Source organism: Genypterus blacodes, unplaced genomic scaffold, assembly GCF_046128005.1.
Source record: "Genypterus blacodes isolate CSIRO-AG114 ecotype Tasmania unplaced genomic scaffold, CSIRO-AGI_Gbla_v1 ptg000042l_1, whole genome shotgun sequence".
NCBI classification, from domain to species: domain Eukaryota; kingdom Metazoa; phylum Chordata; class Actinopteri; order Ophidiiformes; family Ophidiidae; genus Genypterus; species Genypterus blacodes.
Window position 1 is genome coordinate 393,703 of NW_027466855.1, and position 21,093 is coordinate 414,795.

Sequence of the window (21,093 nt, forward strand, 5' to 3'; positions counted from 1 at the left end):
TTATGCCAAACCTCCGAACCTCTCTCTGGTCTACAGCCGCTAAACCAAACTGAATGGGCTTTAGCGACCCCCTGTGCCGGGAACTGGGCTGTGAGGGGCTGGGACTGCCGGGAAGCAAGCAGCGGAGAGCGCGGCCCCATCTGTGGCAGGCGGGGGGGGGCCTCATTCACCATCCATCACTTTCACTCCGTCTGAGGTCATCCGGGAGCTAAATATGGCACAATTACACGTCTGATTATCACTATTATAACGAGGGACAGTAACTTTGGTGCTTTGAATTGAATGAACTCTATCCACCCAGTGGTTTATTTCTTCGTATGACTGACAATGAATACTATACGTGTACACAATGTGTATGTATATCATTAGATCTACCTACAAGGGTTGAATGATAAGTTCTGAGCCTCAATTTATAATGATATTACACTATCGTCTCAGGTAAAGCAGGTGTCAAGGCATTTGTTCATGTTTTGGCAGTCGTGAGGCAGTGCAAGGGGCGAATTGGGGAGATGGGGTGGGCACGGAACCCCTTAGTACCACTGAAGGACCATGCAGTCTCAAAGACCTTATCGATGCAGTCATATAAGTCCATTCTCCATGCATGGCTCAGAACTTATCAATCGTCGTTACATAACGCCATCTACCTGAACGGAGGACCGTGTAAACGCTCTCCTCTGAATAAAGCAGCGTTTACGTGTCGGGGGTTCCCTCCTCTTCATCTCCATGCGCGTCCAGCTTAATGACGCTGTTATCTGTGAGTGACTGTCAAGCCTTCTAGCGCATGTTTCACTTTCTTTGTGAGTGTGTGAGTGAGTGTGTGAGTGGGCCACACACAGCCAAGCGTCTGCGATCCCCGTCTCCGTTTCCCTTCGCGTTTGGCTCCGCGTTAACAGGAAACACCATATATGGCTCGACCGGTCTTTTCTGTGATTGGCTACTTTTCTACAGCGACAAGTCTGTTGCTGGAGCTCTATTCATATGCAGAGGCAGGTGGACGGCAATGTGATATGTGAAGTATTGTCTATTTAACCGATCGAAAATATTGAGTTGAAGAGGTTGTGAAGCTATAAGTGTACGAAGTGATCAATGGGGATTCGATCAATCTGTTCAAACAGCTGTTTCTATGGGATCACTGCCCAGTGAACTTCACGTTACAGCTTATAAACATTTTGTGTTGCTGACCTTTTCGAATATTGCAACAAAATGTATATGTTTCATTAATCTAATCAAATCCCGAGGATATACTGACCTCTTGCAGCTCTTTACAGCTTTGTAGACATAAAGGGAGACGTGATGTATATGATGCAGATGCTGCATACATTAAGTGACGTGGGTTATGCGTGGTAGTGGGCATCTTCTCGAATCAGGGGGGCGGGGGGGTTTCTTTAGATATCTTTGCTGTTTTTATGTTTTTGACTATGGAATTTCATACCATAATAAAATACCTCACATTCCTTTTCATGCGGACGTTCCGGGAATGTGATTGATGTTGAGGAAAACATCTGCTGGCTGCTTTTCTCCCCCTCCCCCCCTTTCTCAAATGGTTCGGTCTCACCACACAGATTTCATTCATAAAATTCCAGCTCACTATAAAAGGCAGGCCTCCCCACTATCTGCACATTTACCAGTTATGAGGCTGGCAAATGGAATATACAAGTAGAGGTTTTAGGCGTTAGAGATTTTTACTTAGAGTATAGTTTAATACGTCTGACTTGTCCATGCTGTGATTTGATGTGAGAACATGCATCCCGACTCCAGCATTGAGTTCGACTCTTCGTCCAGCAGCTGCAGCACAGCATCGCCTGGCGGGGACACCCCTGGATGCAGCCAGCATCCACCTGATTCGCTTTCATCATCAGAGGACATCACCGAGGTAGAACCTGATCCACTGCTCTTCATCAATCCACATTTATCCACACAGCCACACACACTCCTGCACACCTCATCACCTCACGCACTCAGCCTGGATTTGACATTCGTGCATCTTTCACACATTGATATATTTGATATCCTTGTCTTAACTCTACCTCGGTCACATGCTGAATACAATTCAAAGACACACGTAAGATCCCGTGCTGGAGGTAAAAACAACAGCTGGGCTCCATTTTCATGATTTTTCAGCTGCTTTTCCAAAATTCACGTCTCGGTCGTGACCTTTCATTTTAGAGTGATGATGATGATGATCCATTTATTTATAGAATATGAGGATACATGTCAGTATTTTTTTGTAAATGAAATGACTGAGGTTCCATTTCCATGGTAACACAAGTGTGATCGCTCGATCCTATACACAGCTCATATCAGGTAAATGAGTGTTTGGCTGAATGCACATGTATGCGTGTCTGGCTCTTCCAGGACACTGAGACCAGCGCAGCAGACTCCTTTGTTCCGACGGTGACTGCAGTCTCCAGCTCGCCGGATCTAAGATGGATGGTGCAGCCCACAGTCATCACATCGTCCAGCCGCGACAAGACACCAACCCACGGCGCGATCCAGTCGTCTTCCCCGGCCCGTGCAAGCAAGGTGCAGCCCTCCAGCAGGAAGGGGCAGAAGGAGGTATGCACGGATGGAGCGCGGGGTGGGCGAGGGCAGAGGAATGTCAACTCCAGTAATGATCAATCAATCGATCAATTAATCAAAAAAAAAAAGTGAAAAGCATATTTTTTTCTGAGAGTATATATATTCATGTAGAGAGCAGTGAGGCTAAATTCCCGTAGGAAGTAACACGTGAAGTGATTGGATCGAGTCTCGCTGGAGCAGGGGATGCGACCCAATGCCAAGAGCACAGCGCTGTTTATGAATGAATGGGAGGTTGCATAAAATGCGCGTTCGTGTGGCTGACTAGACCTTGCCAGCTGGTGCAGCATTTCTCACAGCCTGAGTGTGTGCGTGTGTGTGCGTTCGTGCGTGCTTGTGCGCGCCGAGCGGACATCCTCAGCACACACTGCATCGAGAAAAGATGGCATTCTTGGCGAGTGATATGGCGAGGAAGAGCCAAATGCTGATCTGGCATCAGACTGGCCAAGATGCGCATTCAAATGAGCTCTTCCTGATTGATTTCAGCCTTCCAGAGAGGAAGAGGAGAGGAGGAGGATCAGGAGGGAGAGAAACAAAATTGCTGCAGCAAAGTGTCGTAACAGACGGCGGGACCTGATAGACACTCTGCAAGCTGTAAGTATGCTGCTCCGTGTGAGGAGGGAGCTCATTTACATCTGAGCTCATTCCTGCACAGCTTAGGACAGATGCATGTCAGCTGTCTCTGAAGCTCACTGAAGCTGAACAGAACAGCAGCGGGCAGCATTTGTATCCTTTTTCATCCATCTTCCTCTCTTGATTTTGTCTTCAGGAAACAGATCAGCTTGAGGAAGAGAGGGCTGCACTCCAGGCTGAGATAGCCGACCTCCTGAAGGAGAAGGAGAAGCTGGAGCAGGTCTTCACCTCCCACAAACCCTCCTGCAAAGTCCCCAGTGATGACGAGGAGGAGAAAGACAGTGAAGATGATGTTGACAAGATGCTGCAAGACCCCCCATCCTCTCCTCAGTTGCTCTCCATCTTGGAGAACGCAAAACCCCCCGAAAGCAACACCGCTATGGTAGAAAGCTCCAGTGTTCAAGACATGGACAGCATCCCCTGCATCCCTGCAGCAGCGGCCATTTTGGGAAACTCCAACATCCTCCTGTGTTCAAGCGCAGAAGAGGAAGAGGCTCTGCGGGACTTGAGGGGCGACGACCTGGACGATTTGGTGCCCAGCCTTGAAATGGCAGTGATGGCTGAAACGGAGGCCTCGGTCCCTGACATAGACCTGAGCGGCCCCTTCTGTCTCTCAGACTGGGACACCCTGTACAACTCTGTGGCCAACGACCTTGAACCTTTGAGCACACCGCTCATGTCTTCCAGTCCCACTTGTAGCAACCGCACAGTATTCTCCTTTAATTATTCTGAGATTGATGCCTTGGCTGAAGGCTACGAGGGCCTCAAAGGCAGCGTTGGTTCATCTGAGTTCAAAGATAACTCTCTTAACTCACCAACACTGCTGGCCCTGTGAATGCAAAACAAGATATGCAAAGATTTGGACATCAGAATCAAAGTAGTTGAATCAGCCGGCGAGCTACCATCTCAAAAATAATGTTTTTGTAGTGTAAGTGTAGATGTTGTGTAAATCTAGACCTGAACATCAACGATTGTGTGTATAGATGACATGTTTTCTGTGACTGTAACATGTTGTTGACCTCTTCAAGACCGATGGTGCAATTCTCTAAGACATGAGTTTGTGCTGTTATTAAAATGCATGCAAAATATGAGTCATCCATGATGGCAGAGGTGGTATCTTCATCCCTAAATGTGATATTAAAGTGCACCAAGCTCCATCTATATGGCCTCAGCACATGTAATACTGTTAATAAAGCCGTGTTGCTGGTTCTGTTACCAATGTGTCGCTGTATGACGTCATGTATTTTATCAAGATGTATTTTATGACATAGTTTATTTTTTTATACTTCTGGAGAAACCTGTTGATCAAATGCAAAAATGTATACAACCGGAAAATAAAACGAGACATCAAGCACAAACCGTGTGTGTGTGTGCGTGTGTGTGTATGTTGCCACTTTGTCACTTTGCCTGTTTGTGTCCATGGTTACATAAAGAGCAGGTGACTTATTTATTCAGAACTCGCAGCTCCACTATTGTCACGCTGAAGGAGAATCCGACACCGCAGCAGCAGCAGCCTACGTGCCTGCGTGCGTGCTGCACGTGACGTCGACACGTTTCGCTTCCTTGACCATATTTGGGAGGGGAGCTCCAGCAGTTGTTGTGTTTCCATGGAGACGGTGTCATATTTCGAGCTGGAGGGGAGATGTTACCGGAAAAGCCCGAGTGTTGTTAAGCGTAAACAGACGAAACTTCTAAATGAACGACAGACTGGATATCACGTGGATAATGACAATTAGTCTGCAGTGAAACTTAATAGCACGAGAGAAGAAGAAAAAAAACGAGCCTTTCTCGGAATAGTGAAGAAGGCAGTTACTGCAGACTGACAACACATTGGATGATTGTGATTGAAGGGATTCAGAACAAAAGCCACAGAAGCTCCATAGTGGATTTAGGGAATGATGCCGCAGCAGTCAAGTAGTTTGTATGAGCATGAGTCGCTTTAACAGCAGATCTGCCGTGTTTACTATTTTCAGCAGGGGTGCATTTACCTGCTGAGCTCGGTAGGGGGCGCTAAAGCACGGAAAGTTATACAACGTCTCTCCCCCCGCCCCCTCTCTTTCTGAGCTCCAACAAACTCAATCTCCAACATAAATATGGTAAAATATATATATTAAAAAATACACATTTATGTAAAATGCTGCTCACATATTCCAAAGTTGTAAAACATCACACAGCCCGAGTCATGTCTGCTCACTACCAACCATCAAACCACAGCCTTCCTGTATGAGTGTGTTGTGGAGAGAAAGGCAAGTGAGGATTTCATTTGAACATTGTGTCAGACTGAGTGTGTGTGAGCAAATAAATGTCATTGGTTTCCTGACATATGAGGAATTTGTTTGAACTGGTTTTCAACGTTTTTTTTTTTATAAAACAGCCATAAACTTATTGATAGCCTCATAAGACAACCTTTCCAAAACACACACATGTGTATTTGTACTCATGTATTGTTGCTATGGTGTATGCAGTGTGTGTCAGTACTCTATGTCTGCTATTTGTATGCTTGTAAGTCTTGATTAATGTTATTGTTTATACATTTAGATATAAAGAGAATAAACTGATCAAATACATGAAAAAAACATTATCCTTCAATTTTTTAAGAAAAAAAAATCATTTGTAGGTTTTAAGCCGGTTAAATAAATAATATAATGGTATTACATAAACCCATGAATAGGGAATGTGAGATCAGACTGAGAAGCATAAGCAACATTTAGTCCTTTAGCGATGTTGTGTTCTTCCTAAGAACCTCTTAAGGACGTGGAGGGGTTATAGTTTGATGACATAAACTGAACTCAGACTCCATAATTGCACAATGTTACAGCAGCCTTGGCCTCTTGTGCTCCCTGCAGCAGAAACATTACTCGGTAGCGTTTGAGGCTGAGATGACTCCCGGCACATCGGCACCCTGTAATATGTCTCACATCGCCTGGTTACACATGTCTATCTCTCTATTTAATTGTCGTGTCCTCATTTTTTCCACCTATGTTAGCTCATCCTCACACACCTCCTGACTCTGTTTCCCTCGTGCTATGATATTCCCGAGGAAGTGTTATATTTACATGAATAAATCAATGTCATATGGGTCAGGGCGGGCTGGGTCACCTGACATGGGCGATGCGTGGGAGAGAGCAACCTGCTTTCCCTGCCAAATGTGGTGTTAATGTGTGTATGGAAACAAATAAGACAACATGATGCAGTATTTCCAAGGGTTGATACCTCCAATGTTCTATCTGGTAACACAGCAATACATTTCATATAAAGCTTTGAAGACAAAATCAGATTTTAATAATAGATTGAAAGCACATGATACTGTGCTAAATACTGAACCCTGCATCCACTAATATTGGAAGATTGTACTCAAATGGAAAGAGGATCACGGGAGGATGAGGAGGGCGGGCGTGATGAGACTTTTGTTGTGTGAGGAAGATAAAGATTAAAGGGGAGAGATTGGTGTGTTTGGAGTAAGACAGGATTGAGTCTAGATTCAGTATTTAATTTGTGTATTTACTGATTTGTTTGAATTTAAGTGGACAGAGTAAAGAGGGTATCTGATGCAGCATCCTGTGTGTGTGTGTGTGTGAGTGTGTGAGTGTGTGAGTGTGTAAATTATAGTTAGAAAAACGGTAGTAACTAAACATCTGCTGTGAAGTTCCTGAATGAAGATGTTATTCTCTGCACGTTCCTAGACGTCAATTGACGTGATGTACAACTGTCTGAGATGATTTTGTAAGAAAAAAAGGAAGGAAGCCAAACAAATGGAGCGGTGGCAAAAATAAGGTTTGTCAACAACGTCTGCAGTGCGGTGATAGATGATGAGTCAGGAGTGTGTCTGGGGGGGATCTGTCTGGGTAATTCCCCTATACATGGGGAAGACAAAACTATTAAAGAAGTTGATTCCTTGCACAAATACGTGCAAATAAATGAATGAAGAAAAAGGAAGAATGTTGATTTACAGGTTTGTTCAATTCTAGTGTGCGGAGGAGAAGCGTGCATGTTTTAAATCCAAATTTCTTTCCAAACAGGATGTAAATGCCTTAGTTAAGCCATTTCTCTATTCTTACCTTCACTGCTAACAGCCACACCACAAGTACGCTGCTAATCTGGCAAAGCTGTGAAACCACCAGTCCTCCATTCATCATCTGGGCAGCGGTGGCAAACTGTTTATGGAACAAAGAATGAGAATGCAACAAAGGTTTTGATATGAACGTGGACAGACAGATGTACTGCTGACCTTCAGAGCTGAGCAGATAAATGAAAAACTACATCAGCGTGTCATATTTGTACCCTGCAAAAGTAAATCAGATCAGAATTTAACATTTTCAGACAGTGACACACATTCCTGATTCAGAAATGAGGAAAACTAAACTTTTGTTAATCTGTTGCTGAGTAAATGAACATGCTCAGCGTTTGTGGACGGCGTATCCAGGCTGGTTCTTTCCTTCACAGTGTCATTATCTGGGCTTATTGTTCTTGGCAGGGTTGAGTCCTTCTTAAAAGGCTTAAAGTGCCAAATGGACCTGGGCCATGTGTGTTCATGTAGTGAGTGACATCTCTGGCTGCCGTCCTATAGGCACCGAGCCTCAATGCCTGGAAAAGGAGTCCCTGTGCCTCAATTCACTACAGATGCTCAGGATTTTTTTTTTAATCGTCTCTATTCGTCTCATTTCGGCTTTATTCACCTCACAGACCTGTGATGCCTCCCCAAAATTTGTCATTTGTGTTACGAGCGACTGCGATGCACCCCCCTCCCCCTCCCTCCCTCCCTCCCTCCCTCCCTCCCTCCTCAGATGCTAGACATAAATCACAGCAGAACCAAATTAGAATCTAAAAAAGGAACAGAGGGGTATTTTGGTGAGCTTCTCATAACTCAGCTGCTTGTTCCAGGTGGAACAGTTGAGATCGCATCCTGTTCAAACACGCTCACAACTGACTAATGATCCCAAGCTGAAGGTGTGTTACAAAGGACAATGTCAGAATAAGTAGTGTTTGATGTTTCTCAAACTGATATATTCCATGACGCAACAAGACTCAATAAGATAAGATAAGATAAGATAAGATAAAACGTTGTTATCCCGAGAGAAATTACTGTAAAGGAATATAAACACATGAAATACACTTTTCTTTAAATGTTCTGGAGGCCTCTGCAGAATATGTTTGATTATATGATTTTGCAGGTCAAAGAGGTGGAAATGTTACAGTAAAGTATTATAATCAAACAAAACAGAAAAGATAAAGAAGCCGCACATTTGCTTGCATTATATTTAATCATTAAGTTCTTGTTTTTAGTATTGAAGTTGATTGCAATGGCACGGATTCGGGTTGCAGTTCCAGCTATATCCGCTAGGGGGAAGCAGCAGGAAGCCAGATAACATTTTTCACATATTTGGACGGAACTTTCTGGAATCTCCACAAAGGCACCAACTGAACCGCTTAGTCCCGATTTCACACATGAAGGTTTCGGATGTTCAAATTCACTAAAACAATCTCAGACTATGAATTGGCTCCAAACGCGGTGAGGAGACTTACAAGGAGAGAATGTAATGGAATCTAAGCGCTACTAAAGATTGACAGGCAGCACATTTCCGGTTCCTGTAAGTGCTTGACGCTGAATTGAGGGATAAACAATGTGAAGCAATTGACTGAAAACACACCATGCGATCATAAATGTTGTAAAACTAACTTGTGCGTGTGTGTGTTTGTGTGTTATTATCATCATGACCGCCTGGAGTTACTGGTGTCACCTGTTGAAAGGTAAATATGCGCTCAGCCCGCGGTTACGTCATTACTGAAAATTACGAAAGGCAAAGAACAAAATAAACACGTTAGGTAAACAGAGAGAGGCTGGAGATATTATTATTACACAATTACACAATACATGCGAATATTAACACAACTGATATTTGAGACTAAAATCTTGAATCTACATGAGTCTTATATTGCGAAATTTAACTAAGGTTACTTTTATTATATTTCTGTCAGGGCTGTTAGAAATTAACCACAGACTGAATTATTCTCACCTTCAACAATTAAGTGTCTTGATTGACACAGCATTTGCGTGTGTGTGTGTGTCCAAAATTTCCTGCCCTCTTCGTGTGTGTGTGTGTCGAAACTATGAGTGTGTTAGTGGAATATTTCAGGGACAGATGATGCTATATTATTCTGTATGTGTGTGTGTGTGTGTGTTTATGTCTCTTGAAACTTTCCTGCGCTGAAACTTTCCTGTAGATTGAAACTTTCCCGTCCTCCCTCTCTCTCTCTCTCTCTCGCTATGTGTGTGTGAGTGTGTGTGTGTGTGTGTGTGTTTTGCCGTTGCTATGGGAGGAGCAAACAAACGTGTGCGCGCTGCCCTCTTCTTCTTACATTATTTTCATCCATGCTTACGTCCTGGACAGCAGTTCCGCATTCCCTCACCCTCCCAGACATGATCGCTACTTAAAGGGGCTGATGCAATCACTTCGAGTCCCAAAACCGACTCGCAACTCCCGCGTCGCCCCTCCGGTACTGCGGATTTTGGACGCAGACCCGGTAAGTCCGTTTATACCTTCGATTATTACCCATTCTCCCCTCCGCCTCCTTTTCCTCTTTGCGACATTTTAAATCGGCATTTTTCGTACTTTTCTCCCCCGAACACGCTCCGTTGCGTTGCATCACTCCACATTCGCTGTCGCCTCTCACCGAGTGGAACGATCTATTAGAGCGGAAACGCCACGTAAAAGGCGCACAAAGTTCATCAAGTTTCGCGATTTTTTGGGGGGCAATCGGTTGCCGCAAGTGTCACGTTGTTGTTACAACTGTTGCAGCGTCTGTCGCCTTCACGTCTCTGCTCCATTTACGCGCGCGTTAATGCGAATTACGTCGCATTTTGGGTGCTTTTCAAAAAAACGTCATTATTTCACACCTGAAGTCTCACTGAAGAGAGTTACGTAACCGAATACGCGCCACATGTGCGGCGATCTACAGCAAATCAACTCCATGCGGGTTAATGTGTGTGTGTGTGTGTGTGTGTGTGGGATTTATGATTTCAAAGTAAAAGTCCATCAAATGCACATCTGCACACATTTCCAGCTGCACACTAGTGTAACAGTGTATCATCATCTGTGTGTGTGTGTGTGTGTGTGTGTGCGTAAGTGTAATATCTCTGTTGTCCCTTTTTCTCTGCAGCGTCCAAACACATTTGCATCATTGACAGAAGACGCCTGACAAGTTTCCTCTGAGTAAGTTTGGCTTTCTTGCTTTATTTCTCATTTCTTGGCTACTTCGCCTCCTAAACACGCGTGATGTAAACGATGTGTGAAGTTTACTTGACGTTGTGTGAGCGCAGCAGAGGAGTTGTGCTTATGTTGGCTCGTGTTCATCATTTTTGTCTTTGGCCCATCAAATCATACACGCTGCTGGATGTGTGTCATTGTAATTTACGTGTGTGTGAGAGAGACAGAGTGAAAGCCACATGGGGATAAGAATGCATCAAATCTAATCACACACTTCTTCTACTTCTTCTTTCTTGGTTCTGCCTGCTGCTCTGATGATCTCCTTCACATGGACACTTTGCTATGTAACAGTTAGTGTATCTAGGCCAGAGGTAGCTTTAGTTCTCTGTCCTTGTTGGCCTGAAGACCAAAGGCCAGTCATGGAATGGGAAACATGATGGGTAGGGGTGGATTAAGCGCGCGCGCGTGTGTGTGTGTGTGTGTGTGTATTTGTAACTTGCTCAGGCTCAGATCTTTCCTTCCTAGTGACTACATGCTTTCCATCCGGTGTTTGCATGTTGAAGCACATGCCGAGCAGCACACGCATATCTCTGTGTGTTTTAATACACATCTCCTCTGTCTTTGTTTATGTTTGTGTGCGCGCGCGTGTCTAAGTGAACAAGTGTACGTTGCAGAGGGGTTTAAATGCCCCAGCGCCTGTCCGGGCACATCTCTAGGATGGTTTCCGCATAAATGGAACGTTGCAGTGGATTAATGGGAAAGGGCTGGCGAGCCGACAAGCAGCACAGGGCCGACAGGGGCTGAGAGGCTGGACGTGGGCGCAGAGGGTTTATTTTAAGTAGAAATGCCTTCCAGTGCCTCTCTGGAGAGCCGGGATTGCCAAGCTGCCCCCCCAGTACACTGAATAGACAGCAGACGCATTGCAGTCAAACGAGCCAACCATGCAACAGCTAGTCCAGTGATACTGAAGCTGGAGGAGCTGCGACTCAGATGTAAAGCCTTTCCACATTGTGTGTGTGTAAAGAAAAAAAAAAAGCAAAACAGTGTGAAAGCAGCCTGGAGGCTCACTGGGGAAGCAAACAGCCTGAAGTCCAAGGGTGTAACTCAGAGAGGAGACATTTTGTTAGGATCGACTGTGAAAATCAGATTGTTTTTATGAAAGGGCAGAGAAATAAGAGGATTTAAAAAAAGGCCTTATTCTTTCCAGATTTGGGCTGGAGTCTCTTCCCTCCAGGTTCACCTCTGGCTCACGACCTTTCCTCCTGGAGGGCAATAAAAGGAACGAACACACAGACCAGCACAGTCGTCAGGGTTTGTTTAGTCAGAGTAAATGTGTGCTTGACGTGGGGCAGATGAGGAAATACTAGAGGACAAAGTATGACACAGCACCCCAGTGACAACCACGGGTTACATAACGTGGCTGATTGCCTCAACAGACGCCGTTAAATCTAATTTTCTGGCCTGGGGTTGGTTCAGATCCTAACTGTGGACGATTGCACAAAAGGTTTGCGAAGGTTTTGTCTCACACACTCCGTACGTACATCTGAAGTGGCTTTTTACCTGCGTATGATATTTTGATTCATTTAATCCTCGTCTGAGCTCAGCCGAAGCTGCGTCACGCACCAGTCTTAATCCTGACTGTACTACACACAGGGAAGGAGGAACGCTCTAACATCTCAACCCGGACCGGCCAGATTAAGAAAATAGATGCCAGCGTTTGATTGGCACCAAGTCGGGCCGAGCAGGAAGCCGGGGCCCAACCATCACATAGTGGTGTTTGAGTTAGAGGCAGCCAGATTGTGTGTGTGTGTGTGTGTGTGTGTGTGTGTGTGTGTGTGTGTGTGTGAGAGTGTGTGTGCAAGTGCTTTGTGTTGGAATGATTCATTTTTAAAGGCTAAAGTCAACAATGCACGCAATAGCTAAAGCTCCTTGTGTAAGCCCCCATTGTAAAGCGGTGATAACCTCTGCATGCACTCCACTCCGACTCGCTCCCTCGCTCGCTCTCTCCCTCGCCCGCCCGCTCACTGCTGCTGGGACATCCGAAATGTAATTACCAGGGAAAATTAGGCTTGTTTATTTCTGCCGCAGCTCAGAATCCCATCATCGCGGACCGACGCCGCCGGGGATAAATATGAGGGTAATTGTGTCAGAATCGCTCTGGGAAGGTTTTTTTTTTTCGCCCTGGCAAGCAGAATCTGTGGAAGTTTCCTGCTATCTGTGACAATGGCTGCTTAGCTCATGAGGAGGGGATAAAAGAGAAATGAAAGCTGTCGGAAAAGGATCCTGCTTTCTGTCGTAATAATCACTTCCACTCCCTGCCTCCCACACACACACACACACACACACCCTTGAGTTCAGTGACCAGAGATGACCGTAGTGTAATCAGAGCAACAACCATTAGCTCGTCTCTCCCTCTGTCTGAGTCTCGTCTTGTCCCTCCAATGAAAACATAACGAGGGCTTGGGAGGAATGTGGATACGGTATAAGTTGGACTGTCCCGTCCTCCAGGAAGACGGCGCCAAATTCCCCTGGTTTCTCCAGAGGATTGCGAAAGGCTGTAACTCAACACATAGCCTGACTGAGTACAGACGGTAATGATGATCGCTCAGACCTTGGCCCGGGGATTGAGCGAGCGTGCTTTGGCCCGGAGCTCGGCGCTCATTGTTCACGTTCGTCCCATCGAGGGGAGTCGGGGCTGAAGGAGCTGTTTTGCAAGATGCTGGTGTCCGTGTGTGTGTGTGTGTGTGTGTGTGTGTGGGGGCCAAATCCAAGCCTAAATTAGAGTTAATCAAGTGTGCAGACAAAAATTGGTGAAAAAAGCTCATTTGTTTCCCCCAAAATGTCACAACCTGATTATTTTAAGCCTGAGGAGTCTGGAGGATGAAAATTGGAATTGCCTCTGTTGGGAATGTGATGTTTGTCTGCTTAGCTGGATGTCTCTGAGAGTTCATTGGCGGGTTTCAGTAACACTCAGCTCAGGTTGGACTAATCAAAAGGATTCCACACACAAGACTTTCAGCCTTTTGAGTTTTCCGTCAATTTTTCGCCAATCGTCACAAAAAATGGCTGCCAAAGTCGACAAAAAGGGCCGACACCAGAGGGCGCCACTTTAAGTACTGGAAGTCTGTCGGTACAGTTTCATCACCGAGAGACAAGAATCACAATTGGAGGACAACTCGGCCTTGGCGGAGGTATTTGCTGTCTGAGCTCCTGGTAGTTTCTTTGTTATTCCACAGTCAAACCCTGCATTTCTCACCTCTCCTCTGATAGAAGGCAGTTGGAGGTGTGTAAGGTATACGCTGGCTCAGCCGCTCTATAGGGGCCGAGGATCACGGGGCCTCCGGTGGAGCTGTTGGCTTTGGTGAGGGTCTGAATTCCTCAGCGCTGCTAATTGCTCTCAGGAATGACACAGGAAATGGACACATTTGGTGGAGCCGAGGACGGATAAACTATGTGAGCGAAGAAACCGAGGGACTGCAAATATAGGACACACTGTCTGCATGAGCACTTATAGAGACCCTGGTGAACTCCAAGCGCACGTCTTCGTGCAAACACACTTTTCACACACACCTCAGGCTATCTGCGGCTCACATGCGGTGGGTTTGCTCTTGGCCGGGTGCCAGCGCCTGCTTTAAGTACGCGTCTATATTTCATAACTAACACATGACATTTCCGTTCCCCGCCCTTCGGGCTGGCCGGGCTCTCGGCCCCTCGGCTCTCTCTGCGGCCCGGGGAGGCGGCGGCGCCCGGGCCGCCTCTCGGGCTGTGTAGGTGTCTTTGTTTGAGGCCGGCGCTGGCTGATACGCCGCGCAGCCGGGGCCTCTACGCTCCACTGCCAGAGCACAGTGCAGGCGTTGCATCATCAAACTCTACTCACCGCTAATTCCGGGCAGCAGCAAAAAGAGCAAAATAGCCGTTTTCGGTGTAAAATCCACCAAAGGGACACGGGGACACGCTTCAGTCACATTCATTGCTGCAACTCGAAACTCAACTCAAAAATGGGACACATGCTTTAGAAACCGTCTGGAATGGTGGGTGTGTGTGTGTGTGTGTGTGTGTGTGTGTGTGTGTGTGTGTGTGTGTAAGAGCATTTGATGTCTTGTATTCCCTCGGAGCCCGTCGGCATTTCTGCCTCTGTGGACTTTTTTAATGTGTGTGATCTGATGTCACGCAGAGAAATATGAGACTAAACGTTCATGCATAGGTGTGTGACTGTTTGTGTGTGTGTGTGTGTTTGGGGGTAGCATGTTTGAACAGGTTGCACAGAGAGTTTTCCCTGCACTATACCTAACACACACACACACAGTCCCAGTTCCTGTATGTGAGCCGGTGAAATCCACCCGTCGCTCCCCTGCTCGACGTATTTATTCAGTGTCAGTTTCCCTCCAAAAAATCCTGTTTGTCTTGAGCGCGGCCTAATCTGCGTCTGTAATCCAGTCCCCCGTGTCCAGCCAACTAAGATATTGGACTCCATTTTGGCCCTGAAAGTGATTTGCTCGGTCATTCCTAATGGGCGCTTCAGTTCCTGTGGCCTCTGCTTTTGGCCCGGAGGTTCGCTTGGATTCCATCCTTTGCATTCCGGCCGTTATCGGTCAACAATGAGCAATGTAAGCACACACACACACGGAATACCGGTAATCTGCGTGGTCAGATCGTCCGTTTGATTGATTTCTGGCTGGATAGAGGAGAGCAGACAGTTTAGAGTGGAGGTGAAGCACAGAGGATGGATCACAGCGTGGGGATTGTTGCTGAGGTCAAGTCCTCACAAAGCCTTTATAGTCTATAGACGAGTCCAGAATGCTTCAACATTCTGTTTCTCTGTCGCTGATGCTCTGATAACCAAAAAAATGTGTGTGTGTCTGGCTGAGCTGCCTTATGTTTCCCCTTGTTCTTAGACAGTCTCTGTGCTGAACGAGGCCTTGGCACCTCTCACTTCTACACCTCTCTCCTGGGAAGAGCCCAGAGAGGGAATTTTGTCCGAGACAGATTTTTTACCAGGGCTGTCTTGTTCTTTTCCTCTCCAGCAAAAACAACAGGCCGCTGCCAAGTGCAGTGTAAATGGGAGTATACATACAGATGGAGAAAGGGAGGAGGAGGAGTGGAGAGGGAGAAAGAGAGGGGAAGGGAGGGGGAGGGAGGAGGGGTGTGAAGGAATTAAATAATAAAATGGCTCATTGGAGCGGCTGGCTGCACACACCGACGTGTCCGCGGGGCAATAAATCAAGTGGACTGAAGGGGGCGACGGCGGGGTCAAGGGTCATCTGTGGATGAACTGAGGGGTCTTTGATCATAGACTCTCTTCTAAATCTACTGAGATATTCTATTACAAAGTTATTACGGACAACAAACTGAAGGAATACCAGCGTTTGGGAAGCTACTTTTAAACTTTAGCTTTCAAGTAGTAAGCTACTCATGCAAAAGGTCAAGCTCCTCTCTCGAAGCCACACAACGTCATGTTTGTCTGAAGGTCGCTGACATCGTTGTTTTGTGAGTTGCAGCATTCTGGAGATTTTGGGCGTCCACTCATATATTGGTGTCTAATGAAACTTGTAACTTTTTGAGTAGCTTTGAGGTTTTTCCATGTTTAGCACAGAGTTACAGACCGACACGGAGAGGAGTGAGCGGAGAGGAGTGAGGCCAGCTTACATGGAATTTACTTGAAAGTCACGAGCTTTTGGAAAATTAGCTGAGTATCTTTTTATTGAAGCTACACAACAAGCTACTGAGACAAAGTAGCTAACCACATGGAAGCTAGTTCAGTGTGTGTTTGTTTTGAATTAAGTTTGGCGACAGTTATGGCAAGTAGCTTTTGCAAAGTTACATCACCACTTGTGAATGAATCTTGGAAATGACTGCAAATGCTACATTGCTTTGTAAATCGTAGAAGTAGTTGAGTTTGTAGCTTCACTGCTGAACCCTGGACACTGATGAATGTGTGAAAACAGGAAAAGCTACACGCCTCATCGCACTCGCTCCTCATCGCCGCCATTACTTTGTGTTGCTGCCGCAGACGCCGCCGCCGCCGCCGCTACAAACTCCTGCCTGGAGCCGAGTGGAGCGTGGAGTCCAGCCCACGAGTCATAATTTAATATAATGGGAGAAAGAATTCATTTGAGCCAATATGGATCTGATACATCGACGACCGCAGCCCAACACGACTCCGACGCCAGGCAGACATTTAGCTTCTCGCCAAAATTGTGCCGATTTGGCCTCAGAGTTCTGGACTGTAGAAACACTTAGAGAGTGTTCTGTAGCAGGGCGGGGACCGTCAGAATAGAGTTACATAACCCAGCCCCCCAACCCCCCAACCCCCTTAACCCCCCCCTTATTTTTCTGGTATTAGAGCGAGTCTTTCAGAAACTTTCAGCCCGGCAAAATGTTGCCAAGAAAAGGAAAAACTTGGTGTAAACTTACAATACAGTGGAGCCTGTCAGCGAGTCACCCAGCAGAGAAGTCAGCTGTCACCCTCTGCACCTCACAATACGCCCCTTTGTTGCTCCCATATGAGAGGGGGGCTTTGTTCCCTTCAGCACGGCCCTGCAAAACACACAGGAGGAAAATGTGAATGAAGCTGCGGAGCGTAAACGCCGACCGTCTGTTTCTAACCAGGGATCGGGCCTGATGAAATCCATTTGCACGCCGGGTCTGAGGTGTTTATATGTGTGTGTGTGTGTGTGTGTGTGTGTGTGTGTGTGTTAACTCTTCTTAAATCCTCTCCTGTCTGGCTGTGCCTCTCCTCACAGATCTCAGGGATGGGCAGCGTAGACTCGGCTCACGTTGCACCGTTCCCATCTGTAACATTTGTTTTTTATTTGGCCATCAGAAGTTTTCCAAGTCTCGGTCTTACAGTAATTAGAGAGACGTCTTAATTCTCCAGCCACTTCCTCCAGGCCTGCACAAGCTCTGCCTTTTCTCCTCTCCCTCTCTCTCTGCCTCTCTCTCTCCCTCATTCCTCCCTGATTACATTAGAAAGCACTGCGGTCAAATCCTCCAAACTGCTCGAAATCGTTGAAAGAGGGTGGCGGTGGAATGCGTGTGTGTGTGTGTGTGTGTTATTCCCTCTGTTTTAGCAGGAATGCTTTTGATTTCCCCCCAAATTCTCTTTACGCAAACCAAATGAACGTCCAAGAGGGAAAACTGCTCGCATGATTTTCAGACGTGGGAGTGCAGTTTTACGGTTTATGTGATCACACTGATGGGTTCCATAGCTTTCCCCTCGCACGTGAGGCTGCACAGACGAGTGTGTGGCTGCTGACAGCATGAAGTTTGTTTTGCTTCGCTGGTTGCTGACTAAGAAGATAACACAGCTGTCAAAGCTGTCGGCGTTTGAATGCATTCATTGAAGCGGCAACATGTTTTTATAGTAGGAAGGTGTGTGTGTGTGTGTGTGTGTGTGTGTGTGACAATAAGAACACTCAAGATGTAACCATTGTTGGGAGATATTGCATGTGTAATTACCAGAGAGGATAATGAATAACGGTCCTCTTCTTCTTCTTCTCTGTCCCCTCACAGCGGCGGTGGTGGCCGGGTCGGACATGATGCCAGGACAGATTCCTGACCCTTCAGTGGCGGCAGGCTCCCTGCCCTGCCTGGGCCCGCTGGCGGGCATCTCGGCCACCACGCTCACAGATCAGCTCAAGCTGGCTGACTTTCGCCAGCTGGGCACCATGCTGTCCCCGCTGCATTTCCTGGGGAGGCTGGGAAAAAGGCCGCTGGCCATTAAGACAGAGGTGAGGAGGAAGTGTACACAGGAGAAAAGAGGAAATGATGCAGAAGGAAAGAGTGTGGAGAGAGGAGAGAAAGGAAGGGGGGGTTAGGGGGCTTCAGGATGTTAAAAGCCATCATTCAGAAAGTGAAAGAAGTAAGGAACTAATCTGTTTGTGTCAATAAACATGCAGACGTTTCTTATTTATGTTCAATAAGCTGAAGTGATGAAAAGAGTAATAGTAAATTAGTTTTAATAAATGACATTACAGTAAAATAGAAAACACAGAAGTGAAATGAAAGAACATGCATAGAAACATGAAAACACTGTGGTCAGCTTTTGCCCCCTCTAGTGTTTGACTGAAGAATTGCAGTAGAGGTTGCACAACATGAACTTCAACTTAATTGTTGCATCATTCTGTTGGAAAAACAAATGAAAGACTGAAGCTCTCACGCCTCATCGCTGTCATTGTTGGTTGCAGATGGATGAAGATGAGGATCGGAGGAAACGAAGAAGAGAGAAAAACAAGGTGGCCGCCGCGCGATGCCGAAACAAAAAGAAGGAACGGACCGACTTCCTTCAAAGGGTGAGATCATGAGGCAGAAAACAAATCGGAATGTTTTGGTGAAGCAGGGACTTCTTCTTCTTCTTCTCTGGTCCTTGTTAGTACAGTGGTGTTTGATATTAGACACTGTAGGACTGATTCAGGACCAAACTTTTACTCAAGAGATTAGTTGTATGCAACTAATTAAGCCTTAAATGTGTCCAATAACATCCTCTAACTCACCGTCTGTGTCCAGGAATCGGAGCGCTTGGAAATGGTGAACTCCGACCTGAAGGCCCAGATCGAGGAGCTCCGTCTGGAGAGGCAGCAGCTGATGGTGATGCTCAACCTCCACCGGCCCACCTGCATCGTGAGGACCGACAGCGTCAAAACGCCCGAGAGCGAGGCCAACCCCCTGCTGGAGCAGCTGGCCGCCGAATCCAAGTGAAACCAGGAAAACCAGGGACGGGTCTGGAGTCCCTGGAGGTCAAACTGGCACCCGAGTGGCAGCCGTTTGAATTAAAACATAACTGGCAATACATTTCTCTATACGCACTTGAGCTCCGAGCTGGAGACTTTTGGAGACTCTGCCCAAAGACCTGGGGTTGTCGGGCTTCCTCAGTATTGCTACAGGAGCTGGCTCTGTGCCAATGGAAGGCTGGAAATGTCCAGTTTCATCTCTGCATTAAGTGTTGCTATGACACCCGCTGTGCCTCGTTGTTACACCTCTACCATCTCCACATAAAAGGGAGCGACGGAAACGATAGTGCGCGACTGAAAACGGCACTGAGGAAACACACTAATATCAGTATGGTGCTCTGTCACTAAAGGCCTGAGTGGAGCGTGAGGCGTTCAGGTGCAGGAGCTCACGCAGGCTTAGTGTTACTGCAGATTTCCTTTGTATGCTTGCTAAAATATACAGGTGTAGAGTTTTTAGGATAAGATTACTCGATACATGTACTCGAGACGGAGTAGAGTCTTTGTTTTTTGTAACGTCATTTTTTTATACCCTGCCTTTGACGATGGCAGCTACCGGTTGATCCGATTTGTGGTGACGCTGGCGTCATGAAAAGCACATATACACCAAATGTTTACACCCTTGTTTTATTGCCTTGTTGTCTGTCCATTATTGTACATGTTTTATACGGCTTTATATACATAAACATATATGAACTGCTTGTTAATCACTTGATGTGATTGGTTTGAATTTTTTTCACTCTTTTCAGTCTTTTCTCTGTCGTTGTTGTTGCGCTGTCAAACAGCTGTGAATTTTTTTTTTTTTTTTTCAGCTGAGCAATATTTTAAAAGTCTGTTTTGGACCTGTAGCTGATATGTACAACTCTGTTACCTTGGATAGATTAAATTCTATTTTCTAACTACAACAGTGAGCACGTCCTGTTTCTTACTGCTTATTCTGTGTCTCTTCTCCGTCTCTGTCTCTTTTAAACTACCTTCAGATCCTCCTGAGGCACATTCAGACAATCTGCAGAAGCTTTTTCTGGAAATATAGAAATTTTACTAAATAAAAAAAGGCAACAAATAGCAGCTTCAAATGGGACATATTTTCAGAAAGAACAAAAACATTAAAGGTCTGAGTTTTATCTTTGAATGTAGGTTTAAAGTCTTTACTTGTAGGTTTGAATCACTTTGGTTTGCTGTTTTCTGTTTTCTTCTTCCCGTATGTTCAGATAGTAAATGTCCGCGGTGAACATCTCCATCTAGTGGAGGTTTGTGAGAACTGCACGTTTACTGCAGACATTTTCTTCTCTGTACATTTCACTATTTAACTGTTTTCCTCCATGCCATATATTGATATCATTGTGATTTTGTCTTTTAAAAAGTCACCAACACTTCTACATCCCTTCAAAATAATTACCTCATCATCAAAGGTGATCTTTCTGCTGCTTGTCAGAGCTGAGGCCACAGGCGGTGTAGGTACAGGTGTGGGTCCGAGGGCCTTGTGTTGCCATGGACCGGTGTGAGGAGGACCACAGAGGTGCTGAAGAACCACAGGAGGAAGAGCAGTGATCAGATCAGTCCGCTCAGGAGCCGGAGCTGCCTCCAGGTTTGATGGAGATGATCCTCAAGAACAAACGCCTCCAGAGTCTGGTAACAAAGCTTCAACTATCACAATGAACTTTCTAACCAATACAATCAATAATTCACCTGTTCAAGGTGACTTTCTTTCCATTTCTGACCCAATCCCATTTGTTTCCTACAAAATCAGTCCAGCAATATCTTGGCTCTAACAGGACCTGACATTTTGTCCGCAAAATGACAGAATGCATCCTGGTGTCACTTGGTTTTGTCAAATATAAACATACATATTAATATACAAACAAACCCAGTGTGAGCTTCAGTCTAACCTCCCGTGGCGTTTCTCCTTCCGCTGAGGTTCTTAGCTGCGCCCAATTTTCTCCTGTGTGAGC

General features: G+C 46.0%; 2 protein-coding genes across 3 annotated transcripts; both read left to right on the forward strand.

The window, feature by feature from the left end:
• Positions 1-958: 958 nt before the first annotated feature.
• Positions 959-4,662, forward strand: LOC142999272 (protein c-Fos-like). The gene is made up of 4 exons (XM_076148741.1): positions 959-1,873; positions 2,356-2,556; positions 3,064-3,171; positions 3,347-4,662. Exons 1-4 carry the CDS (start codon positions 1,742-1,744, stop codon positions 4,043-4,045), a joined length of 1,140 nt encoding a protein of 379 aa, XP_076004856.1. The 5' UTR covers positions 959-1,741; the 3' UTR covers positions 4,046-4,662.
• A 3,963-nt stretch (positions 4,663-8,625) lies between these two features.
• Positions 8,626-19,722, forward strand: LOC142999270 (jun dimerization protein 2-like). Of its 2 annotated transcripts, none has more exons than XM_076148738.1 (5): positions 8,626-8,958; positions 10,369-10,421; positions 17,928-18,145; positions 18,602-18,706; positions 18,921-19,722. In XM_076148738.1, the coding sequence occupies exons 3-5, from the start codon at positions 17,951-17,953 to the stop codon at positions 19,110-19,112; spliced, it is 492 nt and encodes a 163-aa protein (XP_076004853.1). In that variant the 5' UTR covers positions 8,626-8,958; positions 10,369-10,421; positions 17,928-17,950; the 3' UTR covers positions 19,113-19,722. The 2 variants fall into 2 exon arrangements, with proteins under 2 accessions (XP_076004853.1, XP_076004852.1); XM_076148737.1 differs by lacking the exon at positions 8,626-8,958 and adding an exon at positions 9,563-9,732.
• Positions 19,723-21,093: the final 1,371 nt, after the last annotated feature.